Genomic DNA, 17,500 nt, shown 5'->3' with positions numbered 1-17,500 from the left:
AAACTTAACTTATATAGATTTTTTTCAGTCTGCAGCACCACAATATTTAATTTAACATGTTACATTGACACACAGTTCATCTTTAATACTGCGCCTCCTGTGATTTAATATAAACTTACAGTGATATCATAGTTAATTACTGTTTAGGCTTCACATGACATCAGGAAATGTAGATGAGAAGGTTTTGACTTTTAGAAATGATGATGCCCTTCTCCCTTTGTCCACATTTCCAAATTCGACCAACCTTGATGATGATGTTTCTGTTGTTAAGGTAACCGAGCTATGACCTATGGGGAAAAAATGCTTTTGGCAACCTCAGCTATGGTAAGAAAAAAACATTAAAGTCGATGAACCACTGATGCAAAATTCAGCTGAGACAGGCTGACTGACTAGATGAATGGATGACTGTATGGATCGTTTCTATATGCATAAACATAGTGCTTCAAAACAGGTAATACACCTCACAAGAAACATAATTTAACTATTACTGCACCTTTATATTAATTCAGACTATTTTCTTAAATGTTATCTGGATGATTTTGCATTGATCAGATCAAAATAAGCTAAAGGTGTGTTCAATAGACCATCCTGTTCTGTCCTGTTGAATTTTGAACTGATATGAAATGATAGATTTGTTGTCTGTGTTTCATCACAGACACAACACAAGCACACCAATGAGTCTTGAGGCAAGTTGTTATTACTGATGTTACAAGATTGTCTTAATTTCCTCAATCACAACATTTTTGAGATTTTTATTTCCAATAAAACATAAAAGTTAAATAAATGTAATAGTAAAAATTCAAATAACACAACAATTTGTGTGTGACATGTAAGATGGTAGGATTAGACTATAGAAAAAAGATAGTATATAAAAGTATAAAAGTGACTTTTAAGCAGAGACTTAAATGAAGAGATAGAGTTAGCCACCCTGATCTCCTCTGGAAGGTTGTTTCAAAGTCTTGGTCCCCTAATGGCAAACACTCTGTCACCTTTGTTCTTTTAGTCTGGATTTAGGAATCACCAGGAGAGCAGCATTTGAGGACCTGAAGGCACGTTATGGCACACGGGGAGTTAAAAGGTCAGAAATATAGTTTGGGGCCAAAAAATTCAGGCTTTAAAAGCAAGAAGTAAAATTTTAAAATAAAGTCTCAAACTAACAGGTAGGCAGTGTGTGCAAAGAAGAAAGGATAGGCATGATGTGCTTTTGCTTTCTAAGGAGAGAGAATCTTTTCTGCAGATGGAGAAACGTGATTTGTAATCATCTGGCTTCTGGTAGACAGAAATGGATTCATTTGAGTGATTTTCCAAGTTGAAAAAAGCATGAACGCATGAAATATTTGATGTGGCAGTTCAAAGTGAGGTTGCCATCAATTAAAACACCAATGTTTCTACACTAATAAGCTGAGAGTATGAAGCTAGTATGTTTGTATTTGAGTGTTGGAGGAGTCAGTAGCAAATAGAAGTATCTCAATCTGTTTTTTAGTTGAGTTGAAGGAAATGTTGATCTATCCATGTATGAATGTTCTCAACACAGTTTATCAGCAAAAAACATTGTCATTGGAGTTATTCGGGTCAAAGCTGAGGTAAATCAGGGTATCGTCTGTGTACAAATGGAAACTGTTGTTGTGTGATATAATGAGATGTCCCAAAGGCTGGTTGTAAATGGTGAACAGAATCGGGCCTAGCACTGAACCCTCAGGAACCCCACAACGCAGCCTAAAGGTGAAAAACCTAGACTCAGCAATACCCAATCAGAAAGTTCAGTGTGTAAGGTATGACTTAAACTATTCAAAGGCAGCACCACTGAAACCCACCCATGGCTCTGAATGGGACAAGAAGAAGGTGTTATCATCTGTGTCAAACACTGTACTGGGATGGGTAAAATGTACCTGGAGTTTTTAATGTCAGCATTAAAGAGCGTCATCAGAGACTTTAAGGTCCTCATGGTGGCCCAGTTAAGCTTCGAAGCTTTCCACGACATTTACGTTTTAAAGCACAAATGTGTTCATTCATCCTGAGCTGGGACATGTGTTTAGTTATATTTTAAATGGTGCAATTACATCAAGGATGCAATTGCAGATATTAAAATGAATTAGATGCTCATCCACTGGCTCTATCTCACAGGGGATAGTGTTAAAGGCTTTATTAAAAATATTGGCAGAGGTAGAATTAAAAACTCTAGACCGTATCTGTGTACATGAGCAGCTTAAATAAAGAGGTAAAAACCAAGTCAGATAATTTAAGACCATACGACACATCAAGATCAAGAGTACGGCTTTGGCAATGAAAGGGATGACAGGGGTGAGAGAGATAAATTAAAAGAATCAATCAGGGAGAAAATTCAGCACTTACACTGTTAGAGGTACAGCAGACGTGAATATTAAAAACACCTTAAATTAAAAACCTGTCATATCTCAGTAGGATTATTGATAGGAGATCTGAAAATGTGTGTTATAAAGCCAAAAGAATAATTGGAAATGGAAGTGCCTCAAAGGAGGAAAACGGTTTTAAGTCAATACAAGACAGATTATTCATTCTCATATTTTTATTGCTATTACTTAGTTCTTATTGCTTATTTATTGATTTCTAAACTGTACGTCTTACAGTTGGGCAATCATGATAAATAATTTTATTATTGAACATAAAAATATAAAATAAGATGTTCATAGGAATTGCTAATTCTCACTTGAGAGTACAACCAACTACAGGTCGACAGATACTGGATTTCTGAAGCTAATGATATTTTAAGAGTGAAAAAATTATACAAATTGAGAGAATTACAAAAAAAATTGCAATATAATAATTAAAATAAGCAATAAAACATACCCTTCCTCAGATCATTACTGGGCTTTTGCTGCTACAGCCTTACATGCTACGTGTTATGTTAGCTAACGTTATTAAACTTCAGACAGATATTGTTTACCTTATGATTCTTGATGTTGCTGCTCACCAAAATCTACATCACCTGACTTTAACATGCATACATTTAATTTGATTTTAGAGAATTGTGACCAATGGCTTACAAATTGCATTCAATTTAGAAATTATTCAATTATCACATTATCTGCATATTTTCAGGTACTGATATGTCTGCAGTGAGCTAATATTGGCTAATATATGTCATCAGTAGGGCTATTAATCTCTTTGCTACACAACTCAGTTTATTTATCAAAAGTCTGATTGATTTCAATCTAATTCATCATATCTTTATTGCAGTAAGTAGAGTTTTTGATGAAGTTCCTGTGGTTCAACCTGACTTCATGTGTGTTTAATAGGAGCACGATGACACGCGAACGAGGATGAAGATCAGTATCACTTACAGGCACTGACATAGATCCTTGAGGGTAACTCGAGATCACACACACACACACACACACACACACACACACACACACACACACACACACACACACACGCACACGCAACACATAGATACTTCTAGAATTGTGTTGACATTTATTGCATAAACCTTTTGTTATTTTTCTTTATTGAATTAGTTTTGGCTAAAAATACTAATTAATTATATTAAACTGTCACTAATAATAATGCTTGATGTATGTTTTAGGCACAATTTATACATAAAATATTAACTAAATGACTCCCACACCAACCATTATTGACTGTCTTCAGCTTTTATTTCAAACTTTCAGCTTGAATTAACATGAATGATGAACAATGAATGTTCTGCTCAACTGTTGCCTCACTTATAAAACAGCATAAAAATCTCAGCTCATATAAAAGCATGTGACTTGCACCCAGTGATGTCACTTCCTCTGGCAGTAACCATCTGGAAGGCAGTGAGGTATGTCAAGTTTCTTCTCTCATTATTTTGCACAAAATGTTGAGGATACAATAACAGTAGATTCATTATTTGTCACATCTGTCACTGTGATACTGAAGTGAATCTCTCATTCAGTTCTTTAAAATATGATAATATAATGAAAATTCTATTTTTTTTAGGCATGCTGTGTGGTATCTGGTTTGAGGTTAGCACATGGAGTGAAGGCACGAAATGGTAGAAAACATCACCTCTGTTACTGAGAACTCTGTTAATGGTTGATGATGAATAACAGAGTCAAATTTGACCAATCCCACTTAGGGTTAGGGTAGATTTATTAAAGAAACTGAATCATTTCTGTTCTAGGTAGATGAAGCAGTCATCAGCAAAAGGGCATTGTTAAAACAGGGGCACTGCAAGATGTCGACCCTATAAGGAGGACAGAAAATGTGTAAAAAGATAAGAAACTGCTGGCAAAAAATGAGAAATGTAGGGCAGCAAAGCAAAGTAGCCGATCTGAGTGAAAGACAGCAAAGGTAGGACCACAAGTATGAGTAATCAGTGTGAGTAGCATCGAGGCTATTAGTTGGTGAATGCATGCTACAACTCCTCAAGACCCAAGCCAAGTTCCTGTGTCCTGCTTATCAACCAGCTGAGGTGTAGGAGGTTAGCTCCAAAGATGACGACAATGGGTTACCCTAACCTAACCAGGCTCACTTAAAGTGGACTCCTTCAAGGTGGACCGGCTACTCTCATTTTAGTGACTATCTTAGCAAAAATGTGTGCTTCACCACCAGGTCAGCATCAAAGGACATAGACCCACCTGTCCCCTGTGATCAATAATGTGAAAACCCATCAGTAACTTTGGTCTATTTTTTTAGTGATGGAACCTGCACCCAATACTACCAGAAGGGCAACTTTGTCAAGCACAGAAATGTAGAAGAAGTGCCTTAAGCAAGCCATGGAAAAGATGGTCCAGATGGAGTGGGTGGGGTTTTAGAAAGAACAGCAGATAGATTGGTCAGTGAAGGAAAAGACATTCCAAATGATGAGCAATTGTGTGACTGTCTACTGAATGCCCAGACCTACATACAGCTGTTCTACATTGAAGAGGAAGCTGTGAACAAATCTGTACAGAAGATGCCTGGTGGTTCCTTTGATAATGCGCCTCCATAAAGTTTTGCTTTGTTAATAAATTGATCAGAAGCTATAGTAGAAGTATCTATTTTATTAGACTTAAAGTTAAATTAATAAAAGTAGAAACAAAAAGGAAGACAAAGGTTTAAGCTGTATTACATGTGTTGACTGTATACATTAGATCAAACTTGTCTATAAATCGTCTTTCACACATAGTTCAGTGTAAACTACAGGGATAACCTTTCAGGCATTATTCACAAATGCAGCTACATCCAGGAACATTTCCATCTCGCACCTTTTTTACACGTAACAATGCCAGAATAGAATAGATGGGGCAATAGACAGTCCAGCAGATGGCGGTACTGCAACACTTACGGATGCCAAGTGCCATAAAACTCTACAGAAGAAGAAGATGAGGCAATGCCAGGTGTATTGCTTCGTTCCATTTACGTCTGAAGTTGGGAAGCCGGGAATGACGTCACACCCGATTTTGTATCATTCCAATTTAGAAGTCCGTAAACCAGTACAAGGTTAGCCATTAATAGCAGTACCTGTTGATGAAAACGCATTTTGCTGTATTTTGCAGCGTAGCAACACATCCACAGATAGAAGTTGGACAGTGCTGTGTGTACGACTGATTTAATGAGACACAAATATGACAAAACTGCTGATAAACAGGATGTTACTACAACTTTTACACTCTTGATGCACGGGGCTACCATCTTGGATTTTGAGGTCTGGGCTCGTGAGGTTCGTCCAACTTTCTGAATCGGAAATCTGACTTCAGGGGACGTTCCAGTTGAAATGTCATACTGGGAAACACAAAAGCACCGGCAAGGCAACCAATAACAAGTTTTGGATTCATATGCGTCATCAGTGGAATCTAGTGATTGGTGGCTTGTGATTGGTGCGTTCGCTCTACATGAAAGCATCTTTCATCAGGCTGACGTAAACTTTTATACCTGGTTCTTTCGATGTTACTGCTTCCATTCACAACACAGCTGTACAGGCAGATGTTTCTAGGTCTTAAGGTGGGAAATACAGGCCATACAGATTTTCCTTGTTCCCATTCACACATGACCCCATGCAGGAAATGTTCATGAACATTTCAGGGGTAGACTGCACTTCGGAAAATGTACTACACAGAGTCGACAGATTTTTCAGTTAGCACATTGATTTTCATATTTTAGAGGTTACAAATCTATTTTTAGAAAATACTGAAAATGTTAAAATCAAAGTGTGTTCTATGAGAATATAAAAGTTTAACGTAACAATCAATTGCAATTTTTTTTTTTTTTTTAAATGTCCGCAATTCTGAAATAGGCCACACACATCAGAGCTTTACTCTAAATACTCTAAAAGATGCATGCAGACAAACGTGTTGCTCCTGTGACTCAAGATGTCTTGCAAAATACAGAAAGAAGAAGGGAAACAATGTGAGACTACATGAAAGGAGAGGAGAGGAAAGGAAAGAAGAGGAGAGGAGGAGAGAGGAGTGGAGAAAAAGTCAGTGGACCGTGACACTTCAGACATATGGGAGGACCGAGGAGAGACGAGGGGATGAATAGAGAGTTGGTGAGAGAAATGGAGAGACGCAGAAACAGAGGGAGAGGGAGATGTATCCAGCTGTTTGTCCATCCTTGCTTTGCTGTAATGAGCCCATGTTTGGCTCTATGGAGCATCGCCAACGCCTCATCTAACTTCTCCAAACTCTAACAAGCCAAACTGCTATTTAGATTTACCTCCTACCAGCATTGAACCGGACCCAAACAACTAAGCACATGACAGCGTGGCGCTCCCTTAAATGGACACTCTGACATTTTGAATTTCAGCTGTTTATTTTTCTTTAACAGACACTTGTCAGCATGTGGGGAAACATTTTGGCTTTTAAGTTTTCATAAAATGGCTTGGCGGCATTGTTAGCGTTGCTGAGCGTATCTTCCACTTGCAGCCTGCTGTGTCCTTTCTGCTGAAATGAGGGACAGCTTATAAGTCATTTGAAATTTACCTGGTGAAGACACTAAACTTCACACACAACCATGTTATTTTCTATGATTACAGCTAGAAAAGCCACTGACTACTATGTTTTTCTGTCTACGAAAAAAAAAGGCAGCCGATGGTCTTTATCTCCACTGAAAAAGTGAATCCAGCATAACATTTGACTGTATTGTGGTTAACGGCTGCTATTATCCTTCAACAGAAGTTGTTCTGTAAAATCTAGACAAAATCTGTTGTTTACATTCAGTGATATAAACTACTATCTTTAATTCGTTTTGTAGCAAAAATGTGCCACACCACTAAAACACTTTTTGTCCCCATCTCATTGACATTTATACTGATTCCTGTGATGCATAATATTCCCAAAATATGTTAACGTGGTAGTTTCACTCGAAAAAACACAACACACAAGTTCTATTTGAATGAACTGTGGGACCGATACTGGATTTTTGGGTCCAATGCCGATACCGAAATTAGGGAGCAAAATAATTCCGATATCGATATATCAGCCGATAATCATAAACACACATTTATTACAATGGTCCCTCAAATTTGGTTACCGAACACTTTCAACAAATATATGTAATGGAGGCTGTCATATTGTACAGTTAAAGAATAAATGTAATCTTAATAAAATGATATCAGTACACTGAAACAGTAAACTTCACTTGGAATTTAATATGTATACATTAAACTTGAATTCTTAAAAAAAAAAAAAAAAAAAAGGATCACATATACATAAAATGCAGCCTATATATCTACATCTATATATCTAAAAAAATAATAATATGGCCACATATCGGATGGCATAAACCGATAACGATATATCTGTGACAGGCCGATATTGGCTAATAATATCGGTCAGGCTCTAATGAACTGCGTTGTTGACTTGTTAGTTGAAGATTGTGATCTTCAGGCGACAGACTGAGACAGATTGAGAAGAAGCTTACAGCCTTGACTTCTAAACTCAGTTATATACTCGTAACAAAAACATCATTTCTGTTTCCTTAGAAACATAGCCAAAGTATGACCATTCATAAGTCAAGATGGATTCATCCATCATTTCAACCCGACTCTATCACTGTAATGCACATGTACTGGCCTCCTGGGGGGGGAAAGTGCTGGAAGACTTAATGTTTTTAACATTGTTTTATGCTCCTTTTAGGCCCTTTCACTGTAAAGCACTGTGTGTATGTAATTTCTATTGTTGTAAAACACTGAGCTGCACTTCTTGGATGAAAGATGCTATACAAATGAAGTTATTAATATTATTATTATCATTATTAAAGTTTTTAGTCAGTCAATTCAAGTTTCTAATTGTCGTAACTTAAAGGTATCTAGTGGAGTTTTGACCACTAGTGGTGCTATAGAGCAATGGTTTTATGAGTGAGTAGTGTAATATACAGTCCTGCTGCTGGTTTCATGCTATACTGCTGTTCAGTAGATCAAAAGTTGATGGTGGCACAAATATTCAGGTATCAGAAGTCACTAAAACGTTTTACACCCTCAGTAAATTTCACATGGATAGCTCCGATGTAAACTGTTGGGATGACAGCAGAAGGGAGATATCTGCAAATCTCAACACATAAAACCAAAACAAATCTGCATGGCCCCATACTAAAAAGGGATGAGTGAGAAAAAACAGGCTTTTTGTGATTTGGGTGAACTGACCCTTTAAGAAGTTTTGATCCACTTTCTTGTAGATTTTTATTGCTTTTAATCTCATGTTTTTACACATTCATATTCAATTGCAACAGAGTCTTTGCTGCGTGAGAATACTGCCCACATCACGGCCTCGTCTAGGCTATTTTTACCCAGAGTTTGTCTGCTAAGTGAGCTCTGCGGCCACTAAGTGAAAGGGGATAAAGTGTCGGGACCCCAAATGCATGTGTGATCCTCTTAACTATCAATCAGCACCACACTCAATAACAACAGGCTGGCAAACGCAACCTGAGGTCTCATCAGCATCCTTCTTGTTTTAGTATGTTGACTATGTGTTGATCTATCAGCTCTTCTTCTTACACACACACAGAGACACACACACACACACATCTAAAGTTTGAAAAAATGAGCGTATAATTTTATATAATATAAATATAAATAATATAGTGTGTTAATTCTGATTAAGATAACCGTACTATGAAGTTCTGAAGAGATGACATCACTGCCAGATAAACCAAGCTGTTATTTTTCTCTATCTTTTCTAAAGTAATTTATTCGGACAAAATTCTTCTATCTATCTCACTATCAATAAAATACATTTTGATTGATTGATTTGATTTTGATTGTTTTGAGCACATCTTTCAGACCCCTCTGTCTCACCCATAATCTGCTCATCAGTCTAAACTTTGTGCTTCTCGTCCCCTTTGTTTTCATCCAATATGTTGTGTTACTTGGTAATATCTTTTTTTATTGATATGCACTTTTTCCTCGCTTACTTTGTATCCATTAGGGGGTAAAAAAAATTCAATATCTATATATATGCCGATAATAAAACAAAAAAAACGATATGTACGTACAGTATATATTAAACTTGAATTAAATATACATATAAACTGATACCAATATATATGTGACAATATCGGCTGACTGATATATCGGTCTGGCTCTAGAGTGTCTAAAATTAAGTTTGTGGCTCACCTGTCAAGGGTGTCTGGAAGATTAACAAATCCACCGGCCAAGCATATTTTTACTGACTTAAATAATAAATTGCCTTTTTTTCACATACATATAGTTTTACAGCACTGTAAAGACAAACACGAGTCATTTCCTCCAAGCCATCATGTCATATACTTAAATACATCACTATTTTGGTGCAAACTTTTTCCCATCCCGTGTGAATAGCTTTAATTTACTCGGGTAAATCTACCTGCTTTTGACACTTGCCATGCGTTTATTTCAGACCCTGCTTTTTGTCAAATAAACTGAACCAAACTAAAAACTACTCTATGATCTTAATCCCAAAACAAATCCAGTTCACTGAAAGTAATGTGTGTCTTTATATTACATTGCTGCTACACCAATCATTTTATAATGCTGTTAATATGCTCAGTTTCTGCAAAGATATGTAAAAAAAAAAAAAAGAACTACAGCACACCTCCACACCTCTATTTCTTGTCTACCACCTCTCTTGCCTCCTGTCATTATACCTGGTAACCAACTGTAATTGAACACATGAATTAACCATGTGTATGCAAGCATGTGTGTGTCTGTGTGTGTGTGTGTGTGTGCGCTCGTCCGTTCACATGCATGGGTAATGTTTGCGTTGCCTGGCAGCAGAATAGACCAAAGATCAGAGTGGAGATTATTATCGCTCTAATGTAATAGCACTGAATAATAGCGTAGATCCAATTCCATTAACGGGGAAGGTGACTCCTTTACTCAACAGTGACTAAAAATAGGACTACCGTACTGGTCTCATCAGCTTCCACTGAGGGGAGGGATATTGATAAGCTGAACGCTGACAGATGTTAAAGGAAAATATAGTTATAAAAAGTCTTCAGTCACCAGTCAGGTCAGAGGATCCTTTTCAGTTCACTGAGTGGAAGCGAGGTGTTGCCATGGTCACAGGTTTACGAACATGACCTCACTCATAGCGCTTTGAGGCCTTTGGATTGGAGCGCCAACCTTGTGACACATCTGCCCTCATGTGAACTTCGACAATAATGCGGTCATAGCGATGCAAACCCCACTTTTTTCTCCGAACATCATTCCTATTTCGGGAAGAGCTAACAAGTGGCCAACACGGCCCGACTAGAGGCAATTAAAATGCTCAGTGAAGTGCGAAGCAGGGCAGATGGTCGGGCAAAATGTGGCACAGTCCAGCTTGATGCACAACTGGTAAGACAGGTTTTCTTCGCTAAGGTCTGAGGCACAGCTCGCCTCCCGTCAACACACCGAAATCAACGTATCTTCAGCGATATAATGATTGGTGTTAGCACGTTGATTAAACTGTGTTCTCTCCTAACTCAGTTTCAGAAACCGCGTTCGATTGAAACTAAACGACAGAAATACCAGAGAGGAGCCGTCATTTCAAACAGCAGCACGGGGGATGAAAGTACGACATAAACCATGGAGGAACGGCTTAAAAAAAATAAAAATAAAAAGTCTTATTTTACTGTTTTGGATTATTAAGCAGGTGAAGGAGCTTGGTCACACACAGTTCTGGATATCAGCTGTTATGATCAGAACAGAAGGCAGAGCAGTGGAAACAAACACAAAAGAGAGCAGGGAGTGTTGCCTCTGATGAGAAAATTAAAGTTACATTTGTTTAACAAGAGCGCGCTGCACACTGCTACCTGAAGCCTCAGGGTCATGACACACAGCCAAACACGTTGTTGCAATGACAAAGCAATTCTGCCAACAACAACAACAACAACAACCACTTGTAGCTTGTTGCACCACAGGTTCAAAAATTCAGTCTCCGAGGTCGAGTCTGTTTCTTATTTTTTGATTGTGCCAGGAAGTTTTCATTATAGACGCCTGATCAGAGACTTATCTGGGCTGAGATGACAGGTGAATCTTAACTAGCAGGCCATAAAGAAAACCTGCAACGCTCTGGACCCCGAGGACAGGATTTAGGGATTACTGATGTAGTCTGTGTCACAGACATGGATTTTGTTCTGGGACCTGAGACCTGTCCCAGCTGAAGCCAGAGAGGTCCATAGCCAAACATGATGGACCCCTATAGGCCAGTGTTTTTTCCATCCTGGACCCTGGGGCTCCCCTGCCCCTGCATGTTTTAGGTATCTCTCCACTCTAACACACCTGATTCTAATTATTAACTCATTATCAAGCCCTTGACAAGCTTCAGCTGCTTGATAACGAGCTAATAATTAGAATCAGGTGTGTTAGAGTGGAGAGATACCTAAAACATGCAGGGCAGTAGCTCTCCAGGAGCACGACTGAAGAACACTACTTGGGGTCACCAGGATGCCCCATCGCATGCAGATTTGACCGGGATCGGCTTTATTAATAAGTATTCAAATCTGGCAGATTGATTTAAATGTATTTAGATAAAAAGACGACAAAACAAAAGTAATTTCCTAATGTTTTCGTTGCTGTGAAATGATCAAATAAGAATCTGAGTTCTGTGGAAAATCATTATCAATAGACAAGTGTAGGAAAGACTTCTGTAATATAGAAGCAAGTCAACTTCTTCATTTAAACATTCACATATACATGTAATCAATACTTTTGGTGCATTCTAGGCTTTTATTAGATAACACCAGTACAGAGATGATGGGAAATGAGAGGAGAGAGAGAGAGAGAGATGTGAAAGGACCTGCAACAAATGTTACCGACCAGGAGACAGAAGTTACAAGTTCATGGGGGTTTCTAAGTAGGCCTATATGGATCAATCTATCCTAGTTGGTTCTTGTGCTGAGGTATAGTAGTGTGTGTGTTTGTAGGAGGTTGAAAGGGTTCACATTCAGGGGCCCCCAGTACAATTTAGCGTGGAGGTCCAATTCATCCCATTCTATGAAAAATAAGAGTCAAAGCATCTTACTTATAATGGAAAAGTGTCAATGCATGAACTCACAGCAGGTGTATGACAGCCATAATGAGAAGCGTTGTAGTGATTAGTCTGACACATCTCTGCTTAGTCAGCCTATAGACCCTGAGTTTGTAAACACGAGTGTCTACATCATCATCATCATCACCATCACCACCACCACCACCACCATCCATCCATCATCACTCATGTTGCACTGTGGTGAGGCCTCTAACTTCTACTGCCATGTCTCATTATTAACCCGGTTACCCGACAACAGAGAGAGTGACAGCTGAAATAACACCAAACACCGACAATGTATCCGTCCTCACCGGGAGAGTAGAGCCTCGCAAGCTGCCTGGCCCCGGCGTGCTGCGGTCCCCAGCGAGGCGCCGAGCTACGAGCAGCCGCCCCGTGCTCATTCCCGTTCGGATCCTCCTCCGCCATGGACCGGTGCCTGATGTCGGTCTCGGAGAGAAGCGATGCCGCCATAACTCCTGCCAGCTGCCCGCCCTGCTGCCCCCCCCGCGTCGGCTTTCAGCTATAAGACATCAATTATATATGTCTCTGTTAATAACGGCTTTGCTTTGGTTTAGTGTCTCTGGATGCTGAGCCAAGTGATGCTGAGCTGGTGGGGATGTTAACGTTACCGGAGAAGCCTCCTGCCACCCCGGAAACACACGGACGGAGCTGCGCTGACTGACACACACACACAAACACACACACACACTACCTATTTCACGAGTTTTTAACGGCAGCAGCTCCGGTCATGAAGCTGTCAGCTGTTAACGTGACACACCGACTCCAGCTGTTTTAAAAACGTGCAGCGACGCTCCGTTTGAAACACTGCGCGGCTTTTCTTAACTAACTTTATTTCTGCGTCCAGATCAGCTGTCACTCTGCAGCAGGGACCGTCCGCAATTTACACTCCTGATAAAAAAAAAAGTGGAAGTGGTACCTAAAAAGTGTACTGTGTGTTCATTTCATATTAGCAGTGTTGGGGAAGCTACTTTGCAAGCAGAGCTTGTAAAACTACATGTAGTTCAGCCTGGCAGTAGTTTGTAAAACTACATTTCTACCCCTGGAGAAATGTAGTTTGTAAAACTACAGCTAAAAAAAGTAGCTTTAGCAACTACTTATACTCATTATACTCATTTAACTCAGCGTTAAATAAATCAACATGTGGTGTATATGAAACAAAATATAATAGCCTACAAAACATATAGTCAGCAGAAATATGCCTCTCAACTCAGTTTTATTTTTTTAAAGAAACAAAGCATAGACATGTTGGGTAATAAAATCCTACCCCAATACCCACATGTAAATCAGAAATGTAAATCAGTCAACAAAAAATGTAATAAAAAAACCCAAAGAGGCAGACATATTTTACATCGGTGTGTCTTGAACAATGTTGGCATGTCATGACATGATTCATGCCTTTTTTCAAGTTTTTCAAGAGTTCTGGAACACAATAATGGTACAATTAAATGTATATTATATAGAACTTTTTTTATATAAAATATTTCATGTTATTGACCAAAATTGTAGTTTGTAAATTGAGTTAAACTACAAAAAATGACCCAAAAAGTAGTTGAAATACTTGACACAGCACAAAATATGAATATAGTTTAACTACCAGCAAATTGTAGTTAAGCTTTGTAGAACAACTTCATGTAGTTAAGTATCTCCAACACTGCATATTAGGCCTAGATGAAATACATTAGGCCTATATATTATGCCCAGAAATCACATTTACATTAACAATTTTGCATCCGAAAGCAGTTAAACTCAATATATATTCTAACTCCAGCTTCCCCCTTCACATTGTGCATTGTATTATAGGAAAGTAGTGTAGGCTACATCAATATTTATTTTAAAAGTATGCAACTTTTGTGAGAAGCCTGGACTTCCCAGTACACCCAGAGCCAGGGACTTTTGCAAACATTAGTAGTAGTTGTAGTGATTTATCAACTATTTTCCCAAAAAAAAAAAAATACACATAGAAATAAATAAATAAATAATAAGGAATTTGATCAAAAAGAGAGAAAAAAAATGAAACTCATTTTTAATTGCATTTCACTCAGTAACACTGCCCCAACTTAAATGTCTTCAGAAGTTTCAGATTCAGTCAGTAGCTGGATGAAGTAACTGTTCAGAAAAAGTACATTAAACCAGATTCAAACAAAAAACTAAATAACAAAAAAAAATCATTTGAGGCTTTTGACAAAACATTCTGGGCTACAGCCCTAAAAGCCACCCCCTTGCTCCGCCCCTGCTTATTAGTATGGTATGGATTTGGGAAACAGATAATTTTTGGTGCATGGAAATTAGAGCATCACATATTTTAGTTATGAGTGCTTTAAGACGCACAGAATATTCCAGTTTTTGCCCTTAATCGGAAAAAGACAATATTCCTATTAAACTTTTACTTGGCTAATGAAAATCAAAATTCCACTTTGAGAAAACCAAAGAAGTCCACTTGTTATATTATACAGTACAGTGAGTTCATAACAACACTGTGTGTGAACCTACACAGGAAAGTATCATTGTTCCACTTATACATAAGCAAGTTTAGCAGACAAGCAGATTTTGTGTTTTCCTAACGGGTACATTCAACAGAATGGTTGGACTGGTTTCAGAGAGTGAGTACACCACCCATCAGCCTCCTGGCAGGGAGAGCATCAGTAGCTGTAGGAAGTCAGCTGACATGTGGATACAGCTGGAAACAGTCACACTTACATATTTTTAAATCAATATCACACTATCTTTCCTATATTCACATTTGCAGTCATAACACATGGATGCTGTAGGAATGATCCACAAATGTATAGCGAGCATTCAAGTATTCAAAAAATGTGATTAAACATAAACTGAGACTGTGGTTTTACTGAATGGCTCAATATCAAAGTTCTGTTTAGAGAGTATGTTGTTCTCAGGGATTACTGTACCATGGTGGTATAACCCAAAATACAATCAATACAAAATAAAAAAAGAGTGGTTGGCATAACAACAAGCTCTAAATAAAGTTGTTGCTGGAGTCTTGACAATTCCAGATAGCAGCTGTGAAAGGAGTTGCTGGATTAAATCAGATCAAACATCTGATTTAATCTGGATCTTATATTCCTCAGGTGGTGTATCTTATTAAAGATACAACACTGAAACATTGAGACATTGTATATCTTTGATCAAATGTATTGCAAGTATAAGGACATTGTGCTCTCTTCTTTCATATATGGACATTTCATCCAAAGTATCCAAAATAACACTAGGAAGTACTGTTTAGTGTTTACACTCCTGGAACTTATATCTACAATGTGTAAATTCATAATTAATTAGGAATATAGAGCTTCATGTTTGCTGCTCTCTTACTATAATATGTTTTAGTCACACATTCATCGCTCTTTTAAATCCACTCTTCATTATTTTAAGGTGAGACGATCTTTGTTAAGTCTGTGTTACATGGTTGGATTAAGCTATGATTACTTTTTTATTACTCTAATTTATTACCAGAGTTGTCTATTTTATTTCATTTTGAAATGTTACACTGCTGTTTTTTTTCAATTTGAAATGATTCCTGAGATCTCATCAATGTTTATGATCCTTGATTGATTATCTTCTGCATATTTAATCTGATTTATTGTACGTCTGAGTCATAATATAACTCTATATGTTCTGTGTGTGTATCTGTGTATGCTTGTGAAACATTTTAAATATAAATGAGACACTTCTCTGGTTAAATGAAGTCTGTATTACACATATATCTTTACATCTGTTATCATTCTAAATGTTATTTTCCCTCCAGCAGTCATTTGCAGCATCGATATACATTTTTGAACATTATAGGCTCCCGAAAAACACATTAGATGTTATTGTTTTATGCAGCATGTGTTTTTTTTGTATAAGTGTATATATTCAAAATGTATTGTGGTAAAGTGTGATCAATCTCACTGTTACCTTATGAAGGAACCACACAAGCTGACAGCACATTCCAGGACTGGTGATATACTGTCTCTTTTCTGTTTTGCAGCAGTGGAGATGGAACAATGGTGGCTCTAGATTTCAGTTGCTCAGCTGATTTCAGTCTCAACTTTGCAGATGGAGAAATCTGAAATACAATTTTTATTGTTATTTTGTTGAGACTTAAATTAAATCTGCCTGAACTTGCTTCTCTTCGGTTCTCACGTGCAGTGTGTGCCGTCTTATATACAGTCAGCGATGGCTCAGTCGGAATCAGTGAAGGAAGATGGCAGCTTGATAATACTACCTGATAATACACCCACAGTCAGTCAGTTTGTCTGAAGATGTGTTTCACCAGGAAAAAAAGATTTGAGAAAAGACAAACATGTTGCAGATATACTGTACATTTTCCTTCTTTCTTTAAATTATCTTGTGACCCCTTGGAAGGGTCTGAAACCACAGGCTGGGAACTTCAGTTACATCTTTCTCAGTGTTTTCAGTATCTGATATTAAGCTATTTGAAAGGCTTTTGTGCAGTATGAATAATTTGCTGTATGACTTGTCTTACCTTTAAAATCTGAAGTGAGCTTATGGATGTTCATGCTTCAATTCACCATCACACGTAGCTTTGAATCTCTCTCATTACACCTTCTACAGTTCCCATCTGACCTAAGTATTAAATTTAAACATTAGCAATATTAGGGATTGATGACATATCAGTAAATATGCATGCAAGTTCACAGATACTTTCTTTTTCAAATAAATGCACGTCACACAGAAATTCTTTATTTGTCATTTATTTATTTGTTTTATCTTTTTTTTGTCTGTACTAGATTATTGCAATCTGGTTAATTCACATTTAAAAAGCAGTCATTGACCAGACGCACTGAAATTGATGATATTCATTTTTACAATAACCATTATAGGCCCCATAGAGACTGGAAAACCCAATCCAAGAAAAAAAAAAGAGAAAAAAAAAGAAACATCTGTATGGTTTTCTGCACTTTATTTAGTTTGATGTCTTTTTTCATAGTAATTACAAAAAAGAAAAAAAATATATATAACAATAATCATAAAAAGGAGAGTCGGGGGGGAAAAACTCAGGAATATTACGACTGGCAAACAAACAATCACAA

General features: G+C 37.7%; 2 protein-coding genes across 2 annotated transcripts in view; both read right to left on the bottom strand.

Moving 5' to 3' along the window:
• si:ch211-212o1.2 (uncharacterized protein LOC492735 homolog) overlaps positions 1–12,899 on the bottom strand; it is a 41,133-nt gene extending 28,234 nt beyond the window's left edge. Inside the window, exon 1 of the mRNA XM_062421228.1 lies at positions 12,740–12,899. Coding sequence (XP_062277212.1) covers positions 12,740–12,899 — 160 coding nt within the window. The remainder of the gene's footprint in view (positions 1–12,739) is intronic.
• A 4,284-nt stretch (positions 12,900–17,183) lies between these two features.
• The window catches only part of znf423 (zinc finger protein 423), a 148,972-nt gene continuing 148,655 nt past the window's right edge, over positions 17,184–17,500 (bottom strand). The window contains 1 exon segment of the mRNA XM_062420351.1: positions 17,184–17,500. This exon segment is cut by the window's right edge and continues 652 nt beyond it. The gene's annotated coding sequence lies outside the window, so the exon portion shown is untranslated.

The sequence above is a fragment of the Scomber scombrus genome, chromosome 6, assembly GCF_963691925.1.
Source record: "Scomber scombrus chromosome 6, fScoSco1.1, whole genome shotgun sequence".
Taxonomy (NCBI): domain Eukaryota; kingdom Metazoa; phylum Chordata; class Actinopteri; order Scombriformes; family Scombridae; genus Scomber; species Scomber scombrus.
Note: the sequence above shows the minus strand (reverse complement) of the source record. Positions and strands in the feature narration are given on the sequence as shown.